Source organism: Hyla sarda, chromosome 4 (genome assembly GCF_029499605.1).
Source record: "Hyla sarda isolate aHylSar1 chromosome 4, aHylSar1.hap1, whole genome shotgun sequence".
NCBI lineage: Eukaryota > Metazoa > Chordata > Amphibia > Anura > Hylidae > Hyla > Hyla sarda.
In genome coordinates, this window is record NC_079192.1 from 253,716,420 (window position 1) to 253,736,019 (window position 19,600).

General features: G+C 42.8%; 1 protein-coding gene across 1 annotated transcript; it reads right to left on the reverse strand.

Moving 5' to 3' along the window:
• Positions 1-365: 365 nt before the first annotated feature.
• On the reverse strand, positions 366-1,316 carry LOC130366986 (uncharacterized). Its single transcript, XM_056569371.1, has 2 exons — positions 1,175-1,316; positions 366-1,088 (listed from the first exon to the last, which is right to left on the reverse strand). Exons 1-2 carry the CDS (start codon positions 1,297-1,299, stop codon positions 488-490), a joined length of 726 nt encoding a protein of 241 aa, XP_056425346.1. The 5' UTR covers positions 1,300-1,316; the 3' UTR covers positions 366-487.
• Positions 1,317-19,600: the final 18,284 nt, after the last annotated feature.

The window sequence follows — 19,600 nt, forward strand, 5'->3', positions numbered from 1 at the left end:
ACTTTAACAGTTGCCATCTGAAACAATGGAAGAAGAACATTCCATTCGGTCAAATGAAAAGAATCTGAAGGAATTGTTCTTCCACACAAAAATGCCTACAACAACTAGATAACCTGGAGGATCGTTTTAAACAAAAAGGGTATCCCAAACCCCTTATACAAGCAGCACGCAAGAGAGTGGATGAATTAAAACAAAGTGCTTGCTTGAAAAATCATAAACAGGGTAATGCAGAGGGTGGTTATAATGATGAATTTGATTCTGTTTTTCTAACTAGGTATTAAACTTCACACACCAATATATATATATATATATATATATATTTTTTTTTTTATTATTATTATTTTGTATAGGTAATATCACCAGCTCATATTATTGTGTCATGATTACTGGCACCATATATAGTCCCCCAGTTATTCTTCCTTAGATGTTTTTCCGTATCCTGTGCAGTATTTCTCCCAGAAGTCCACTTGATGGCCCACGTGGTGGTCTACACCCCGAAGTCATCAATTTTTACTCTAAGAGAGAGTGTGCAGCTGTTTCTGGAGACGGTCAACAATAACCTCTGCATGGTGGAATAATAGGTCACGATGTTTATCAGGATCAGTAGAAGCATCACCCACTCGATGATTATGGTGGTGATTTCATGGATCTCGTCCCAGTCTTCATCATTATAGAATAATTCCTTTAATGTTTTATATCCAAAATAGAAAATTACGCAGACAAAAGTCAGGCCACAGCAGGTGCATCTACTATGGTGGATGACTTTTTTTGCTCCTGGTAATTTATACATCTGGATGGACTGCCCAAGGTAGTATAAGGCTTCACATGTAATTGAAATTATCATACTGACAAAGTGTATCCTGGGATATTCTTTGGGGGAAAATACATGCATGACAGCTGTGCCGAAACAGGAGGCCCACACAATGGCCAGCAGGATCCTCTGGATCAGGACCTGATGACCCCTGAACTCTTCAGTATGCATTACCATATACTTATAAATAAGAAGGGTAAGTCCCAAAGTGCCAATGGATGTCCCTATGAATCCAATTCTCAATAATATGTTTTCGGGAAAGAAATTTCCCACGTCACTGTGAAGGAAAAGAAACCAATGTTATTATGGATATTTCCTCACTCCCAACCCATGAAATAAGAATCATGTGCTTGTTTATCTTACCTGATGCTCATCAGTGGCGAGGCGGCATGGCCGAGGACGACCGTCATGATGTAGCTGGTGGCAAGCCAGGCTGCACACCAAAATGCCAACAGGAGGGGGACGAACCCCAAACCTTTTAGCTCCATCTCAGACAAGAAGAAGAAGAAGACGCTAAATTCACTGTAACAATCTACAGACTGAAGGCTCGGGCGGCTGTCAGTGGGATGTCAGGCCTCCAGCTGTCTATGACATCACATGTCAGATGTCACAATGACTGCTTGTTTCTTGGAGCTGCCATCATTTAGTATCTGCTATGGACAGAACCTGATGTTTCTACTATGGACCTTTCAGACCCCAGAACCCAAGTAATTAGTGCAGGGACTCCATTTTGATCATCTCATAGTTCACATTATTTGAGTTCCAGGGCTCAGATACATTTGAACCCTCTATAGCAGTGGTCTCCAAGCTGTGAACCCCCAACCGCTGCAAAACCACAACTCGCAGCATGCCCAGACAGCAACTTTGCATAAGCAAATAGTCTAATTAAACTTTTCTTATATATAGAATCGTTGACATCTCCAAGGATGAGCCTCTAAGGGTCTCATTTGATCTTAATATAATACCTTTTTTCAATAATGTCGATGATTCCAAAATGTATGAATATAGGAATAATTCCATATAAGATACAAAAAGTTAGCATCCTCCATCGGACATTTTGGACAGCTTGCATCCTGTCTGAGGCCCATACGCTTCAATCCCCATGGAGTATAATACATCCTATACAAAATCTTAGACTGTACCATTACATGGGCCTTATTATATGATGTAAATTTCAAGTTTACAATGGCTCTGCCCCATGAATCTGAATGTAACCCCCCCCCTCCAAGTCCCTTTCCCATCTACCCTTGATAGCATCAACACTTTATACATTTTTGTCATGGGTTTAGGGACAGGGGGCCCACTCATTAATTCAACAAGGGGATGTGAATGTACTCTCCTCAACTCTCCTTTTATTGATTTATGATCTGCGTAACTTATTTGTAAAAAACAATGTTTCTGATTGTCTGCCACCCCATACTTATGGGCTATCTCTTCAAACGACTTTATTTGACCTAGAGCATATAATTGATTTACATAAATAAGCCCCCTTTTCACCCAACAGTGTGAATCTTTAATTTAAAAAAATTCTTTAAGTGCTTTATTCCACCATAATGGAGTAAAGTCAAAACTCCATGGGGGACATTTATCAATGTTTGCTTATGTATTCCTTTTTTTAGGTATTTTTTTCTTACTATTTTTTTTGCTTATGTGCGACTTATTTATCAACTGCTTTCAGCCTGTTTATAAATTTCTTTCACGTAAGCAATTTTTCTTTTTTTTTATTTGGTAGTGGCCTTTTCTGCTCCATGTCTGAGCTGGAGTAAATTTAGTAGGTTTTTTCATGCGATGCAACTTTTTTGCGACTTTCGCACTTGATAAATCTCTGACCATTGCAAGTCAAAAATCACTGAACACTGGACATGCAAAAAGTCACAGAAAAAAGAGATAAATGTCCCCCATGTGATTTTAAATTTTTTTTTAAGTTCCATCCATACTTTATTATATAGATATGCATGGGTGTAGTGAGTATTCCAGCTTCCAAAATCTCAAAAATATCCTTATAACGACCCATTAGAGAGAAAAAATAGGACTACATTATCGCTTCTTCTCATAATGTTCTGCAATTTTAGTGCTAAAAAGTACCAAAAAAAAAAAAAAAAAAACAACGTGCTCAGCTAACCTTAAAAAAACATATTTCATTCTTGTGTGTTTCCTGCCCCAAAGTAGTGAATTTAATAAAGAAATAAGAGCTTGGAACCATTTTTGTGATTTCCATACAGGAGATGCATTTAGTATAGAAGCATAGAATGTGTCGGCAGATAAGAACCCTTTGGCCCATCTAGTCTGCCCATTAATTTGAATCCTATCAATAGTCCCTGGCCCTATCTTATATGAAGGATAGCCTTATGCTAATCCCATGCATGTTTAAACTCCTTCACTGTATTTGCAGTGACCAATTCTGCAGGAAGACTATTCCATGCATCCACTACTCTCTCAGTAAAGTAATACTTCCTGATATTACTTTTAAACCTTTGCCCCTCTAATTTAAAACTATGTCCTCTTGTGGTAGTTTTTCTTCTTTTAAATATCTTCTCCTCCTTTACCGTGTTTATTCCCTTTATGTATTTAAAAGTCTCTATCATATCCCCTCTGTCTCTTCTTTCTTCTAAGCTATACATGTTAAGGTCCTTTAATCTTTCCTGGTAAGTTTTATCCTGCAATCCATGTAGTAGTTTAGTAGCTCTTCTCTGAACTCCCCCTAGAGTATCTATATCCTTTTGGAGATACGGCCTCCAGTACAGCGCACAATACTCCAAATGAGGTCTCACCAGTGTTCTGTACAGCGGCATGAGCACTTCTCTCTTTCTACTGCTTATACCTCTCCCTATACATCCAAGCATTCTGCTAGCGTTTCCTGCTGCTCTATTACATTGTCTTCCTACCTTTAAGTCTTCTGAAATAATTTCTCCTTAATCCCTTTCCTCAGATACTGAGGTCAGGACTGTGTCAACTATTCTATATTCTGCCCAAGTCTAAAGTAAGTCTAAGCCATGCATCAATTTTATTTTTAATTTTATTTAAGAAGATGGATACATTTTGTTCAGGAAAAAGGCCTGGGTTAATTCTAACTGATATCTCAAGATACTCAATAGTATTGTCAGGCTCCAAGACTTTCAGCCCGACCCCAACTCAACTACTAACTATGTCAAACAGTAGTAGGCTCGACTTGGACCAATTAACCTTCAATCCAGGAAAATTCCCAAAACATTAAATTGTCTGCATAGCTTTCGGGATTTTTCGAGAATTTTGAAGCGTAAGAAGCAAATCATAGAGCACGAGTTTACTATCCTTACCGTAAATACCAAACCCCCCTATCTTCTCCGCTTGCCTAATAGCTATTGCAAGGGGTTCAATGTATAAAAGAAATAGAAGGGTGACAGGGGGCAGCCCTGTCTAGTCCCTCTCTCCAAATTAAATGTTTCTGTATGATTCCCATTGACTATAAACTGAGCTGAAGGTGGATCATACAGGACCCTGACCCATTCCAAAAATATGCCACCCAACCCAAACCTCTCCATCTCCTGCCTGAGGTAGCTACAATATACCCTGTCGAAGGCCTTCATGGCATCTATCGACAGGATGGATCGGAGCCTCTTCTCCGGCATATGAATATTAGCAAACAGCTTAATCAAATTATCATGAATATTTTGGCTCGGTACAAAGCCGATTTGGTCAGCAGCAATAATTTTGTTACAAACCTTGGCCAATCTCATTGCCAAAACCTTGGCAATAGTTTTGGCATCTGAATTTAATAGAGAGATGGGTCTAAATGAATCAGCTGAAAGAGGGTCCTTTCCATTTTTTTAAACAGCAGAATTATGTTTGCTTCACGCATAGTCAATGGGAGAGACCTACTAATACAGGATTCATTGAACACTTTTAAGAGAGATGGCAGGAGCACCTACCCGAACTCTACATATACCCCTACTTCGACATAGTAGCCAGGGCCTTATAAACTTCCTGGATAGTGATAAGGCTATTTATGGCTGCAATCTCTTCTGGATTTAAATGTGGCACATCACATTTTGAAAGATGATTTTTTTTTAAAGTATTTATTTATTAATTTAGCATAAGATAAACAAACAGTACAGAAAGGTGCAACCCACAACCAGTACCCCTGTAGGTCCATAAGTCGACGCCATCACATCAACAGAATGAGTATGACATAGTAGCATTCTATCACGGAAGGAAGCATCCTCAGCACCATCCAGGGAGGCCCCACAATAACAAACAAGCATACATGCACACAACCACACATCACAATGACTCCACCAAGAGTCAGCTTAGAAGGCGTATAATATAACCTTAAAACATACCGTGACTGAATCAGTATGTCCCTACTACTCACCACAATGGAATAATAGGAACCCTCAATAGTGATGTCACGAACATAACATTTTCGGTTCACGAACGGCGAACGCGAACTTCCGCAAATGTTCGCGAACCCATTGACTTCAATGGGCAGGCGAATTTTAAAACCCACAGGGACTCTTTCTGGCCACAATAGTGATTTAAAAGTTGTTTCAAGGGGACTAATACCTGGACTGTGGCGTGCTGGAGGGGGGATCCATGGCAAAACTCCCATGGAAAATTACATAGTTGATGCAGAGTCTGGTTTTAATCCATAAAGGGCATAAATCACCTAACATTCCTAAATTCTTTGGAATAACGTGTTTTAGCCCCCTTTAGGCATCACATAGTTAGATCCCCCCTTTAGGCAGCACATAGATTTCCCCATATTGGGCAGCACACGGTTAGAGCCCCCCTTTGGGCAGCACATAGTGGGATTTGAACCCAAGGCCCCAGTGTTAACCTCTGAGCCACCATGCTACCTTTAGCATACATCTAATGTGCACGATTGCTAAAATGGACAGAGATGTCAGCAGAGAGTACCAGAAAAATTAGGCATGAACACATGGCTCAAAAAGTTGGTATTGTTGCAGCCGCAACTGTAACACGGCCAGAAAAATTGCAGTAGCATAAAAAGTGCAGCACCAGAGGCCAGAAAAATTACTGTATATACTCGAATATAAGCCGAGTTTTTCAGCACGAGTTCACTCGGCTTATACTCGAGTGAACTCTCCACCCGCAGTGGTCTTCAACCTGTGGACCTCCAGAGGTTTCAAAACTACAACTCCCAGCAAACCCGAGACGGTCAACAATAACCTCTGCATGGTGGAATAATAGGTCACGATGTTTATCAGGATCAGTAGAAGCATCACCCACTCGATGATTATGGTGGTGATTTCATGGATCTCGTCCCAGTCTTCATCATTATAGAATAATTCCTTTAATGTTTTATATCCAAAATAGAAAATTACGCAGACAAAAGTCAGGCCACAGCAGGTGCATCTACTATGGTGGATGACTTTTTTTGCTCCTGGTAATTTATACATCTGGATGGACTGCCCAAGGTAGTATAAGGCTTCACATGTAATTGAAATTATCATACTGACAAAGTGTATCCTGGGATATTCTTTGGGGGAAAATACATGCATGACAGCTGTGCCGAAACAGGAGGCCCACACAATGGCCAGCAGGATCCTCTGGATCAGGACCTGATGACCCCTGAACTCTTCAGTATGCATTACCATATACTTATAAATAAGAAGGGTAAGTCCCAAAGTGCCAATGGATGTCCCTATGAATCCAATTCTCAATAATATGTTTTCGGGAAAGAAATTTCCCACGTCACTGTGAAGGAAAAGAAACCAATGTTATTATGGATATTTCCTCACTCCCAACCCATGAAATAAGAATCATGTGCTTGTTTATCTTACCTGATGCTCATCAGTGGCGAGGCGGCATGGCCGAGGACGACCGTCATGATGTAGCTGGTGGCAAGCCAGGCTGCACACCAAAATGCCAACAGGAGGGGGACGAACCCCAAACCTTTTAGCTCCATCTCAGACAAGAAGAAGAAGAAGACGCTAAATTCACTGTAACAATCTACAGACTGAAGGCTCGGGCGGCTGTCAGTGGGATGTCAGGCCTCCAGCTGTCTATGACATCACATGTCAGATGTCACAATGACTGCTTGTTTCTTGGAGCTGCCATCATTTAGTATCTGCTATGGACAGAACCTGATGTTTCTACTATGGACCTTTCAGACCCCAGAACCCAAGTAATTAGTGCAGGGACTCCATTTTGATCATCTCATAGTTCACATTATTTGAGTTCCAGGGCTCAGATACATTTGAACCCTCTATAGCAGTGGTCTCCAAGCTGTGAACCCCCAACCGCTGCAAAACCACAACTCGCAGCATGCCCAGACAGCAACTTTGCATAAGCAAATAGTCTAATTAAACTTTTCTTATATATAGAATCGTTGACATCTCCAAGGATGAGCCTCTAAGGGTCTCATTTGATCTTAATATAATACCTTTTTTCAATAATGTCGATGATTCCAAAATGTATGAATATAGGAATAATTCCATATAAGATACAAAAAGTTAGCATCCTCCATCGGACATTTTGGACAGCTTGCATCCTGTCTGAGGCCCATACGCTTCAATCCCCATGGAGTATAATACATCCTATACAAAATCTTAGACTGTACCATTACATGGGCCTTATTATATGATGTAAATTTCAAGTTTACAATGGCTCTGCCCCATGAATCTGAATGTAACCCCCCCCCCTCCAAGTCCCTTTCCCATCTACCCTTGATAGCATCAACACTTTATACATTTTTGTCATGGGTTTAGGGACAGGGGGCCCACTCATTAATTCAACAAGGGGATGTGAATGTACTCTCCTCAACTCTCCTTTTATTGATTTATGATCTGCGTAACTTATTTGTAAAAAACAATGTTTCTGATTGTCTGCCACCCCATACTTATGGGCTATCTCTTCAAACGACTTTATTTGACCTAGAGCATATAATTGATTTACATAAATAAGCCCCCTTTTCACCCAACAGTGTGAATCTTTAATTTAAAAAAATTCTTTAAGTGCTTTATTCCACCATAATGGAGTAAAGTCAAAACTCCATGGGGGACATTTATCAATGTTTGCTTATGTATTCCTTTTTTTAGGTATTTTTTTCTTACTATTTTTTTTGCTTATGTGCGACTTATTTATCAACTGCTTTCAGCCTGTTTATAAATTTCTTTCACGTAAGCAATTTTTCTTTTTTTTTATTTGGTAGTGGCCTTTTCTGCTCCATGTCTGAGCTGGAGTAAATTTAGTAGGTTTTTTCATGCGATGCAACTTTTTTGCGACTTTCGCACTTGATAAATCTCTGACCATTGCAAGTCAAAAATCACTGAACACTGGACATGCAAAAAGTCACAGAAAAAAGAGATAAATGTCCCCCATGTGATTTTAAATTTTTTTTTAAGTTCCATCCATACTTTATTATATAGATATGCATGGGTGTAGTGAGTATTCCAGCTTCCAAAATCTCAAAAATATCCTTATAACGACCCATTAGAGAGAAAAAATAGGACTACATTATCGCTTCTTCTCATAATGTTCTGCAATTTTAGTGCTAAAAAGTACCAAAAAAAAAAAAAAAAAAACAACGTGCTCAGCTAACCTTAAAAAAACATATTTCATTCTTGTGTGTTTCCTGCCCCAAAGTAGTGAATTTAATAAAGAAATAAGAGCTTGGAACCATTTTTGTGATTTCCATACAGGAGATGCATTTAGTATAGAAGCATAGAATGTGTCGGCAGATAAGAACCCTTTGGCCCATCTAGTCTGCCCATTAATTTGAATCCTATCAATAGTCCCTGGCCCTATCTTATATGAAGGATAGCCTTATGCTAATCCCATGCATGTTTAAACTCCTTCACTGTATTTGCAGTGACCAATTCTGCAGGAAGACTATTCCATGCATCCACTACTCTCTCAGTAAAGTAATACTTCCTGATATTACTTTTAAACCTTTGCCCCTCTAATTTAAAACTATGTCCTCTTGTGGTAGTTTTTCTTCTTTTAAATATCTTCTCCTCCTTTACCGTGTTTATTCCCTTTATGTATTTAAAAGTCTCTATCATATCCCCTCTGTCTCTTCTTTCTTCTAAGCTATACATGTTAAGGTCCTTTAATCTTTCCTGGTAAGTTTTATCCTGCAATCCATGTAGTAGTTTAGTAGCTCTTCTCTGAACTCCCCCTAGAGTATCTATATCCTTTTGGAGATACGGCCTCCAGTACAGCGCACAATACTCCAAATGAGGTCTCACCAGTGTTCTGTACAGCGGCATGAGCACTTCTCTCTTTCTACTGCTTATACCTCTCCCTATACATCCAAGCATTCTGCTAGCGTTTCCTGCTGCTCTATTACATTGTCTTCCTACCTTTAAGTCTTCTGAAATAATTTCTCCTTAATCCCTTTCCTCAGATACTGAGGTCAGGACTGTGTCAACTATTCTATATTCTGCCCAAGTCTAAAGTAAGTCTAAGCCATGCATCAATTTTATTTTTAATTTTATTTAAGAAGATGGATACATTTTGTTCAGGAAAAAGGCCTGGGTTAATTCTAACTGATATCTCAAGATACTCAATAGTATTGTCAGGCTCCAAGACTTTCAGCCCGACCCCAACTCAACTACTAACTATGTCAAACAGTAGTAGGCTCGACTTGGACCAATTAACCTTCAATCCAGGAAAATTCCCAAAACATTAAATTGTCTGCATAGCTTTCGGGATTTTTCGAGAATTTTGAAGCGTAAGAAGCAAATCATAGAGCACGAGTTTACTATCCTTACCGTAAATACCAAACCCCCCTATCTTCTCCGCTTGCCTAATAGCTATTGCAAGGGGTTCAATGTATAAAAGAAATAGAAGGGTGACAGGGGGCAGCCCTGTCTAGTCCCTCTCTCCAAATTAAATGTTTCTGTATGATTCCCATTGACTATAAACTGAGCTGAAGGTGGATCATACAGGACCCTGACCCATTCCAAAAATATGCCACCCAACCCAAACCTCTCCATCTCCTGCCTGAGGTAGCTACAATATACCCTGTCGAAGGCCTTCATGGCATCTATCGACAGGATGGATCGGAGCCTCTTCTCCGGCATATGAATATTAGCAAACAGCTTAATCAAATTATCATGAATATTTTGGCTCGGTACAAAGCCGATTTGGTCAGCAGCAATAATTTTGTTACAAACCTTGGCCAATCTCATTGCCAAAACCTTGGCAATAGTTTTGGCATCTGAATTTAATAGAGAGATGGGTCTAAATGAATCAGCTGAAAGAGGGTCCTTTCCATTTTTTTAAACAGCAGAATTATGTTTGCTTCACGCATAGTCAATGGGAGAGACCTACTAATACAGGATTCATTGAACACTTTTAAGAGAGATGGCAGGAGCACCTACCCGAACTCTACATATACCCCTACTTCGACATAGTAGCCAGGGCCTTATAAACTTCCTGGATAGTGATAAGGCTATTTATGGCTGCAATCTCTTCTGGATTTAAATGTGGCACATCACATTTTGAAAGATGATTTTTTTTTAAAGTATTTATTTATTAATTTAGCATAAGATAAACAAACAGTACAGAAAGGTGCAACCCACAACCAGTACCCCTGTAGGTCCATAAGTCGACGCCATCACATCAACAGAATGAGTATGACATAGTAGCATTCTATCACGGAAGGAAGCATCCTCAGCACCATCCAGGGAGGCCCCACAATAACAAACAAGCATACATGCACACAACCACACATCACAATGACTCCACCAAGAGTCAGCTTAGAAGGCGTATAATATAACCTTAAAACATACCGTGACTGAATCAGTATGTCCCTACTACTCACCACAATGGAATAATAGGAACCCTCAATAGTGATGTCACGAACATAACATTTTCGGTTCACGAACGGCGAACGCGAACTTCCGCAAATGTTCGCGAACCCATTGACTTCAATGGGCAGGCGAATTTTAAAACCCACAGGGACTCTTTCTGGCCACAATAGTGATTTAAAAGTTGTTTCAAGGGGACTAATACCTGGACTGTGGCGTGCTGGAGGGGGGATCCATGGCAAAACTCCCATGGAAAATTACATAGTTGATGCAGAGTCTGGTTTTAATCCATAAAGGGCATAAATCACCTAACATTCCTAAATTCTTTGGAATAACGTGTTTTAGCCCCCTTTAGGCATCACATAGTTAGATCCCCCCTTTAGGCAGCACATAGATTTCCCCATATTGGGCAGCACACGGTTAGAGCCCCCCTTTGGGCAGCACATAGTGGGATTTGAACCCAAGGCCCCAGTGTTAACCTCTGAGCCACCATGCTACCTTTAGCATACATCTAATGTGCACGATTGCTAAAATGGACAGAGATGTCAGCAGAGAGTACCAGAAAAATTAGGCATGAACACATGGCTCAAAAAGTTGGTATTGTTGCAGCCGCAACTGTAACACGGCCAGAAAAATTGCAGTAGCATAAAAAGTGCAGCACCAGAGGCCAGAAAAATTACTGTATATACTCGAATATAAGCCGAGTTTTTCAGCACGAGTTCACTCGGCTTATACTCGAGTGAACTCTCCACCCGCAGTGGTCTTCAACCTGTGGACCTCCAGAGGTTTCAAAACTACAACTCCCAGCAAACCCGAGCAGCCATCGGCTGTCCGGGCTTGCTGGGAGTTGTAGTTTTAATACCTCTGGAGGTCCGCAGGTTGAAGACCACTGCGGCCTTCGACATCATCCAGCCCCCTCTCACCCCCTTTAGTTCTGTACAGTACTCAGCGCTGGTCCGGTGCTGCAGGACTGTCCGGTGAGGAGGTCGTCCGGTGGGATAGAGGTTCCGGGCTGCTATCTTCACCGGGGAGGCCTCTTCTAAGCGCTTCGGGCCCGGCCCCAGAATAGTCACGTTGCCTTGACGACGACGCAGAGGTACGTTCATTACCAACGTCCTTCTGCGTCATCGTCAAGGCAACGCCTCTATTCTGGGCCCGAAGCGCTTAGAAGAGGCCTCCCCGGAGAAGATAGCAGCCCGGAACCACTATGCCACCGGACGACCTCCCCACCGGACAGTCCTGCAGCACCGGACCAGCGCCGAGCGGAGGCGAGTACTGTACAGAACTAAAGGGGGTGATAGGGGGCTGGATGATGTCGAAGGCCGCAGTGGCCTTCAACCTGCGGACCTTCAGAGGTTTCAAAACTACAACTCCCAGCAAGCCCGGACACCCGCTGGCTGCCCGGGCTGGCTGGGAGTTGTAGTTTTGAAACCTCTGGAGGTCCGCAGGTTGATGACCACTGAGGGCGGATAGTTCACAAGAGGATGATGACAAGGGGATGATGACAAGGGCATGATGAAGCGGGGGTGTGGGATGATGACAAGGGGATGATGAAGGGGGGTGGGGATGATGACAAGGGGATGATGAAGGGGGGGTGTGGGATGATGACAAGGGGATGATGACAGGTGATGATGATGAGGGTCTGGATGATGACAGGGTGATAATGATGAGGATGTTAATGACGGGGGTCTGGATGATGACAGGGGGGATGATGTATTTCCCACCCTAGGCTTATACTCGAGTCAATAACTTTTCCTGGGATTTTGGGGTGAAATTAGGGGCCTCGGCTTATACTCGGGTCGGCTTATACTCGAGTATATACGGTAGGCATGTACACATGGCTGAAAAATAAGAACAAGCACATATCCAAGAGTCCAGAAGACTCTATAATGCAGGACGGAGAAACACACAAAGAAATTATTTTCTAAATAAAATTTTTCATCAAATAAAGAAACAGAGTTCTTCCCTCTCTGTATTTTACTTTTGAAAATTTAAGTTAAAAAAATCACATGCAACAAGCGTTCCTTTGTGTAATGGTTAGTACTCTTGAAAATTCAAGTTTAAATTATCATAAAGTCCAGAAGACTCTATAATGCAGGGCAGTGAAAAACACAAAGAAATCCTTTTCAAAATAAAAGGGTCCCTCAACAGGCACGACAGCATGAAAGACCCCATTTGCTCAAGGTTGGATGCCGAGCTACTCATGTCCCGTTCCTCATCCTCAGTGATGTCAGGGAAGGTATCATCTTCTTCCCCCCAGCCACGTACAACACCACAGGAACCAGATAGGTGACAATGAGCACCCTGGGATGCCTGCTGTGGTTGGTCTTCCTCCTCCTCTTCAAAGCCACATTCCTCCTCTGACTCCTCTGTTTCTGGTGGTGATGGTGACCACAACTCTTACTCTTCACTCTCATCTACTGCTTGATCCAGCACTCTTCGCAGGGCACGCTCCAGGAGGAAAACAAATGGTATGATGTCGCTGATGGTGCCTTGGGTGCGACTGACTAGGTTTGTCACCTCCTCAAAAGGACGCATGAGCCTACAGGCATTGCACATGAGCATCCAGTAACGTGGCAAAAAAAATCCCAGCTCCGCAGATGATGTCCTAGCACCCTGGTCATACAAATATTCGTTAATGGCTTTTTCTTGTTGGAGCAGGCAGTCAAACATTAGGAGTGTTGAATTCCAACGTGTTGGGCTGTCGCAAATCAAGCGCCTCACTGGCATGATGGACAGAGATGTCAGCAGAGAGTACCTGAAAAATTAGGCATGTACACATGGCTGAAAAATTTGGTATTGTTGCAGCCGCTGCTGTAGCAGCAGCCAGAAAAAATTCTGTTTGTTTCCCAGCCAGAAAGTGCCCAAAAACATTGCGGCTTAAACCATAGTTGGTGGTGGATGAGTCGTGCAAGTTATCCTTGGTCGCCACCTTACCCAGACGGAACGTGATTGGTCGGATTCTTCAAAAAAGAGTTGCCGCCGATGCCTCTTGGAATTCTCCAAAGAGGAAATACACATCTCATCCCTGATTGGTCGCCGCCCGGACCTGCCCAGCAGCGATTGGTTGAATTCTTCAAAAAAGATTTGCCGCCGATGCCTCTAGGAATCCCCCAAAGAGGAATTATATGTCTTTAACCTGATTGGTCGCCGCCCGGACCTGCCCAGCAGCGAGTGGCTGAAAGATTTGAAAGACATCCTGCCGCCACCAGCGGCAAAGACTTGCAACCTGAACTCATACGTCCCCTCTCTGATTGGCTCACTCGACATCTCGAACAGCCAATCAGAGTTAAGCCTACCAACCCCATGCCCATGTTTGGATGACATCCCCTCACCGACTTTTTCCTATGACAGCGTAACTGTACATAGCCATGTACGGCACGTTCCTGATTGGTCCCCCCCCCCCATACCATCCAGCAGCAAGCGACCAATCAATTTCAAGAGGCCCGTCTTCATTCAAAATCCACCGCGGCAACCCTGCACAGCATCACCAGGTTTACCCAATGCACAGTGTAAGTGATATACCTGCCCTGACCATGCTTTGCAGACCAGGTATCAGTGGTCAGATGGACCCTTGCCCCAACACTGTGTGCCAGACATGCAATTACTTCCTGTTGCACAATCGAGTACAGGTTGGGGATTGCCTTTTGTGCAAATAAATTTTGGCCGGGTACCTTCCACTGCGGTGTCCCAATAGCTAAAAAAAAAAATTGCTTTTTTTTTTTTTTTTTTATTAACATTTTTTTTTAATTAATTTTTTAAAAGCTGGCGGGCTATGAGTTCAGACAAGCCAGCTGTCAGACGCCGGGCTAGGGGGTGACCTTGTGACATTGGCATCTTACGCTCAAACATGTCCTTGACAGATGTAGACATAGAGTAGACGCTGTAGGCCTGACACACACGCTTGCAGACAACTAACTGCTATTCAATCTATTACAGTCAAAATTGTATTTTTTGTTGTTAAATTTACACAACTGTCACACCACATATGGTTTGCACTAGTGTGACAATGAGCCCAGCAGGCCCAAAAACTCCCAAGTGTGAAGTGAACTGACTGATTTTATTTCACAGCCAAAGAAAGGATTTTTTCAAATTTACACTACGGTCACACCACATATAATTTGCACTAGTGTGACAATGAGCCCAGCAGGCCCAAAAACTCACAAGTGTGAAGCGAACTGACTGATTTTATTTCACAGCCAAAAAAAGGATTTTTTTTTTTTTTAATTTACACTACGGTCACACCACATATGATTTGCACTAGTGTGACAATGAGCCCAGCAGGCCTAAAAACTCCGAAGTGTGAAGTGAACTGACTGATTTTATTTCACAGCCAAAAAAGGTATTTTTTTCAAATTTACACTACGGTCGGTCACCCCAAAGAATATTTGCACTAGTGTGACAATGAGCCCAGCAGACCTAAAAACTCCGAAGTGTGAAGTGAACTGACTGATTTTATTTCACAGCCAAAAAAGGTATTTTTTTTCAAATTTACACTACGGTCGGTCACCCCAAAGATTATTTGCACTAGTGTGACAATGAGCCCTGAGGGCCAAAAGACTCCCAAGTGTGAAGTGAAGTGACTGATTTCATTTCACAGCCAAAAAAGATATTTTTTTTTCTAATTTACACAACTGTCAACCCACATATGATTTGCACTAGTGTGACAATGAGCCCAGCAGGCCCAAAACTGTGGCGTGTACTGACCGGTTTTATTTCACAGCCAAAAAAGTTTTTGTTTTTTTTTAACAACTGTCACACCAAATGTGATTTGCACTAGTGTGACGATGAGCAAAAAAGGTTGCCAGCGGAGTTCCCCTTTTAAGCAGAGGTCCCCAACCAGGGTGCCTCCAGCAGTTGCAAGACACACGGACTGAACTTATAGCCCTTTTAATACTGTAGTTAGTTGCTTGAAGGAACTTAAGTTTTACACTGGAGTACCCCTTTTAACCAGCGGTCCCGTCCTAACCAGGGTGCCTCCAGCTGTTGCAAGACACACGGCCTGAACTTATAGCCCTTTTAATACTGTAGTTAGTTGCTTGAAGGAACTTACGTTTTACACTGGAGTACCCCTTTTAACCAGAAGTTCCCTCCCAACCAGGGTGCCTCCAGCTGTTGCAAGACACACGGACTGATATTTGAGCCCTAAAAAGGGCTTTTTTGGGTACTGTCCTTAAAGCAGATGTTAGACTAGTGCTTTAGGAGTAAAGTGGACCCTTAATACACCACCTAGCAGCAACCTAGCTATCACTTTCCCTATAACAGCAGGAGCACCTTCTCTGTCCCTCCACTTTCTAAGCCTGCAGCATGCCGAATGAAGGTGAAATGGCGTCCGTGCAGGAGGTAGGAGGGTCTGGAAGGGAGGGACTGCTGCTGATTGGCTGTAATGTGTCTGCTGACTCTGACTCACAGGGTCAAAGTTTACCGCAATGTTAAAGTATAGGGGGCGGATCGAACTTCACATATGTTCGCCCGGCGATGCGAACATGCTAAGTTCGCCGGGAACTGTTCGCCGGCGAACAATTCGCGACATCTCTAGCCCTCAACCTCCTTCCATTAGCCCTCGGACAGGTCAGGTATATCAGCCACCCATTTATGATAAGCGTTAGAGCATAGGACTAGGTGAGAGGTTTACTGAGGTCCGCGATGCCCAGGAGAATCTCCACTTCAGAAAACACAGGAGTAAATGTCAGGGAGCCAAACTGCACTTGGACAGCATGGCGAAGCTGGAGATACCTATAAAAGGCACTGCCAGGGATATCATATCTTTCTTTCATTTCCGCAAAGGAGAGGAAAACCTGATCCTCCCGTAACAAGTGAATCACAAACTTGACTCCGTGAGAACCCCAGAACCCGGCCTCCTGTAACCCTTGTAGGCGAGGTAAATGTAAATTCCCTGCTCGACACCACGGACCACACCTTAGCTATAGTCTGCAAGGGAAGAGGATAAGAGGAGCCAAGGCCGTCGCCGAATTCGACAGATCCAGGTCGATCCACCATGCTGCATAGACCAACTGAGAGGTAAGAAAATAGTTATAGAGATCTGGAGCAGCTAAGCCACCATGTCTTTTTGAAGTCTGTAGGAGAGCCTGACCGAGTCTAGGAGACTTCCCTTGCCAATAGAATGATCCCAGAGCACCACACAATGTATTTAAGTATTTTCTAGGGGGGACCACAGGAGCCAGATGGAATAGATAAAGGAATTTAGGCAGATAAATCATTTTAAAGAAAGCAATCCTTCCAGCTAGGGAGAGAGGTATGGAAGACCAGGCATGTAACATTATCTACTGTGGAATTCAAAAGTGGGTTTAAATTCAGGGACATGTAGTCTGATAGAGACGCAGTAATCTCAACCCCCCAGATATCTAAATCGGGAAACCACTTGCACCCCCACTGGAAGAGGAGAGGGAAGTAAAATGTCACGTGAGAAAGCCATGAGAGAGGATTTACCCTAATTAACCCGCAGGCCTGAGATAGAGCTAAACCTACCAAGAAGGTCAATCAGAGAGACTAAGGAACCCCCAGCATCCGCCAAATACACTAGTGTGTCATCTGCATAGAGAGAAACCTTCTCCACAATGGATCCCCTAGGGATGCCACAGATAGTAGGATCTCTACGTATAGCCGCTGCTAAGGGTTCAATCGCCAGTGCAAAGAGGAAGGATGAAAGGGGACACCTCTGTCTAGACCCCCGAGCCAGTAGAAAAGGGGCAGAAACATCTAGATTGGTACGAATACGGGCCCTTGGGCAATCAAACAACAAGCGGACCCAGGCACAAAACCTAGGGCCAAACCCAAACACTCCCAAGGCCTCCCAGAGATACGGCCACAGGACTGAATCAAAAGCCTTATAGACACCAAGACTAACCACTACCCCTGGAGGGAAGCCTTCCCCCACTGCCACAACATTCAACTGTAGGGTCTTTACGTTAACATCAGTAGCCCTATCTGGCATAAACCCGGTTTGGTCAGGATGAATGACAGTGCCAATAACCCCATACAGGCGAGTAGCCAGAACTTTTGCAAAGATCTTAACATCAACATTCAAGAGAGAGATAGGCCTGTAAGAATCGGGTAGCAGCGGATCCTTCCCAGGCCTAGGGAGTACCACTTTCAGTGCTTCCCTCATAGAATCCGGAAGAGAGTCAGCCTCAGCCACCAATTTAAACAATTGAAGGAGTATAGGGGCCAAGCGCTCCCCGTCAATCCCATACCAATCTCAAACTAACCCCTCTAAACCCTGGGTCTTGCCATGAGGAAGATCCGTAATAGCCTGCCCACCTCCTCCAGGGTAAACGGGGAATCTAAAACCTCGGCTTGGGCATGACTGAGCTTAGGGACGGATAGGTCCTGTAGAAAAAAACTGAGAAAATCATTTATAAGAGACCTGTTCCCCAGGACCTCAGAGATGTATAAATCCTTAAAAAGTTCTCAATTATTTGTTCAATCTGCTCTTGTTTATTAGTGACCTCTCCTCTCTCAGTAGGAAGGGCCCCTATATGAGTCTTATTTTGTTGTGTCTTGATAACCTTCGCTAAGAGCTTACCCGGACGACCCCCTTCACAGAACTATTTCTGCCCCTAGAAGAAGAGCCTGTGTTGGGCCTTTTTAGTAAAAAAATTAGAAAGTTTATCTTAAGATTCTTTCATTATATTAAATGTATCCGGCCCGGGGTCCAACACGTGCTCCACTTCCGCTTTCCTAGCCTTCTGTCTTAAGCCTTCTTCCTTCTGCTTAAAACATTTTTTATATGAAATTTCACAGATAAGAAGGCCCCTCAGGACAACTTTACAGGTGTCCCAAATAATTTCGGGTGATGCTGAGTCAGTGTCGTTTTTAAAAAAATACCCTTAGTTCCTTTAAAGTTTGCTCCTTACCATCAATAATTGAGAACCAATGGGAATACAGTCGAAAGGCTTTACTAGTCCCTGACCTCTCCTCCACTTGGATGTCAATCATCAATGGAACATGGTCAGATACTGTTCTACTACCGTACAAGATTTTTTTTAAATAAATTTGGATGCCAATTACAGAATGCCAAATCTATCCGCAAGGCAGCTCTATAAGAAGCACTGTAAGTGTGTATATTGTGTCCTCTGGATGGAGTTCCCTCCAAATATCCATCCAGTTTAATTCTGTAACAATACGACTAAGCTGAGATTGTTTGCCTTGTGGTAAATTTTGAGAGGCCTCCCCGCTCCGCTTGTCCCTGACCAGATCCATGGGGCAGTTAAAGTCTCCCATTACATATAATGGGAGACCCTCCAGTCCCTTCAGGAATGTTAGAAATGGTTCAAAAATATAATACTTGAAGGGGGGAGGGACATAAAAGAAGGCTAAGATCCTTTCATGTTGATCAACTAATAAGTGTGAAAAAATATACCTGCCTCACGGGTCGATGACGACCTTCTTTTTCAGTGAAATTAATTGACCTATGAACGTAAAGAGAAACTTCCGAAGAAAAATGTGGGGGGAAAAAGAAAGGTATTCAGACCCAGCCCATCTTCTTTTGATCCTGGAAACTGCTTCTGGACCAACATGCATCTCTGCTAAACAAATTATAGCAGGAAGGGATCTAGAAATGGAGTCAAACACTGTGCACCTATTAAGTCGGACCCCCAAACCTCTTACATTCCAAAAGAGAATGTGCATAACCAACTAAGGGAGCGAGAAAAAAAGAAAAAAAATAACAGTCTGACCCCACTTCCACCCATGCCTCCCTTCCCCTCCCCCCCTTAACTGGATAGAAGAAGTGCATTCCATTAACCTCTGCTTGCACCACAACTAAACCCTCCCATCTCATCCACCACCCCATAACAGATCAATTATAGTACTATATATTATAAGCCCTCACTATCTAACCATGCCGCAGCTTCCTGCGCAGTATTGAAATGTATGTATGTATGTATGCATCTTAACATGGATGGGAACAGCAGGGAGAAACGTATCCCTGCAGCACCCTTACGACATTTACAGTCTTTAAAAAGAGGCCTTTATCTTCTGAGTCTCCTGAGAAATCAGGATATATAGA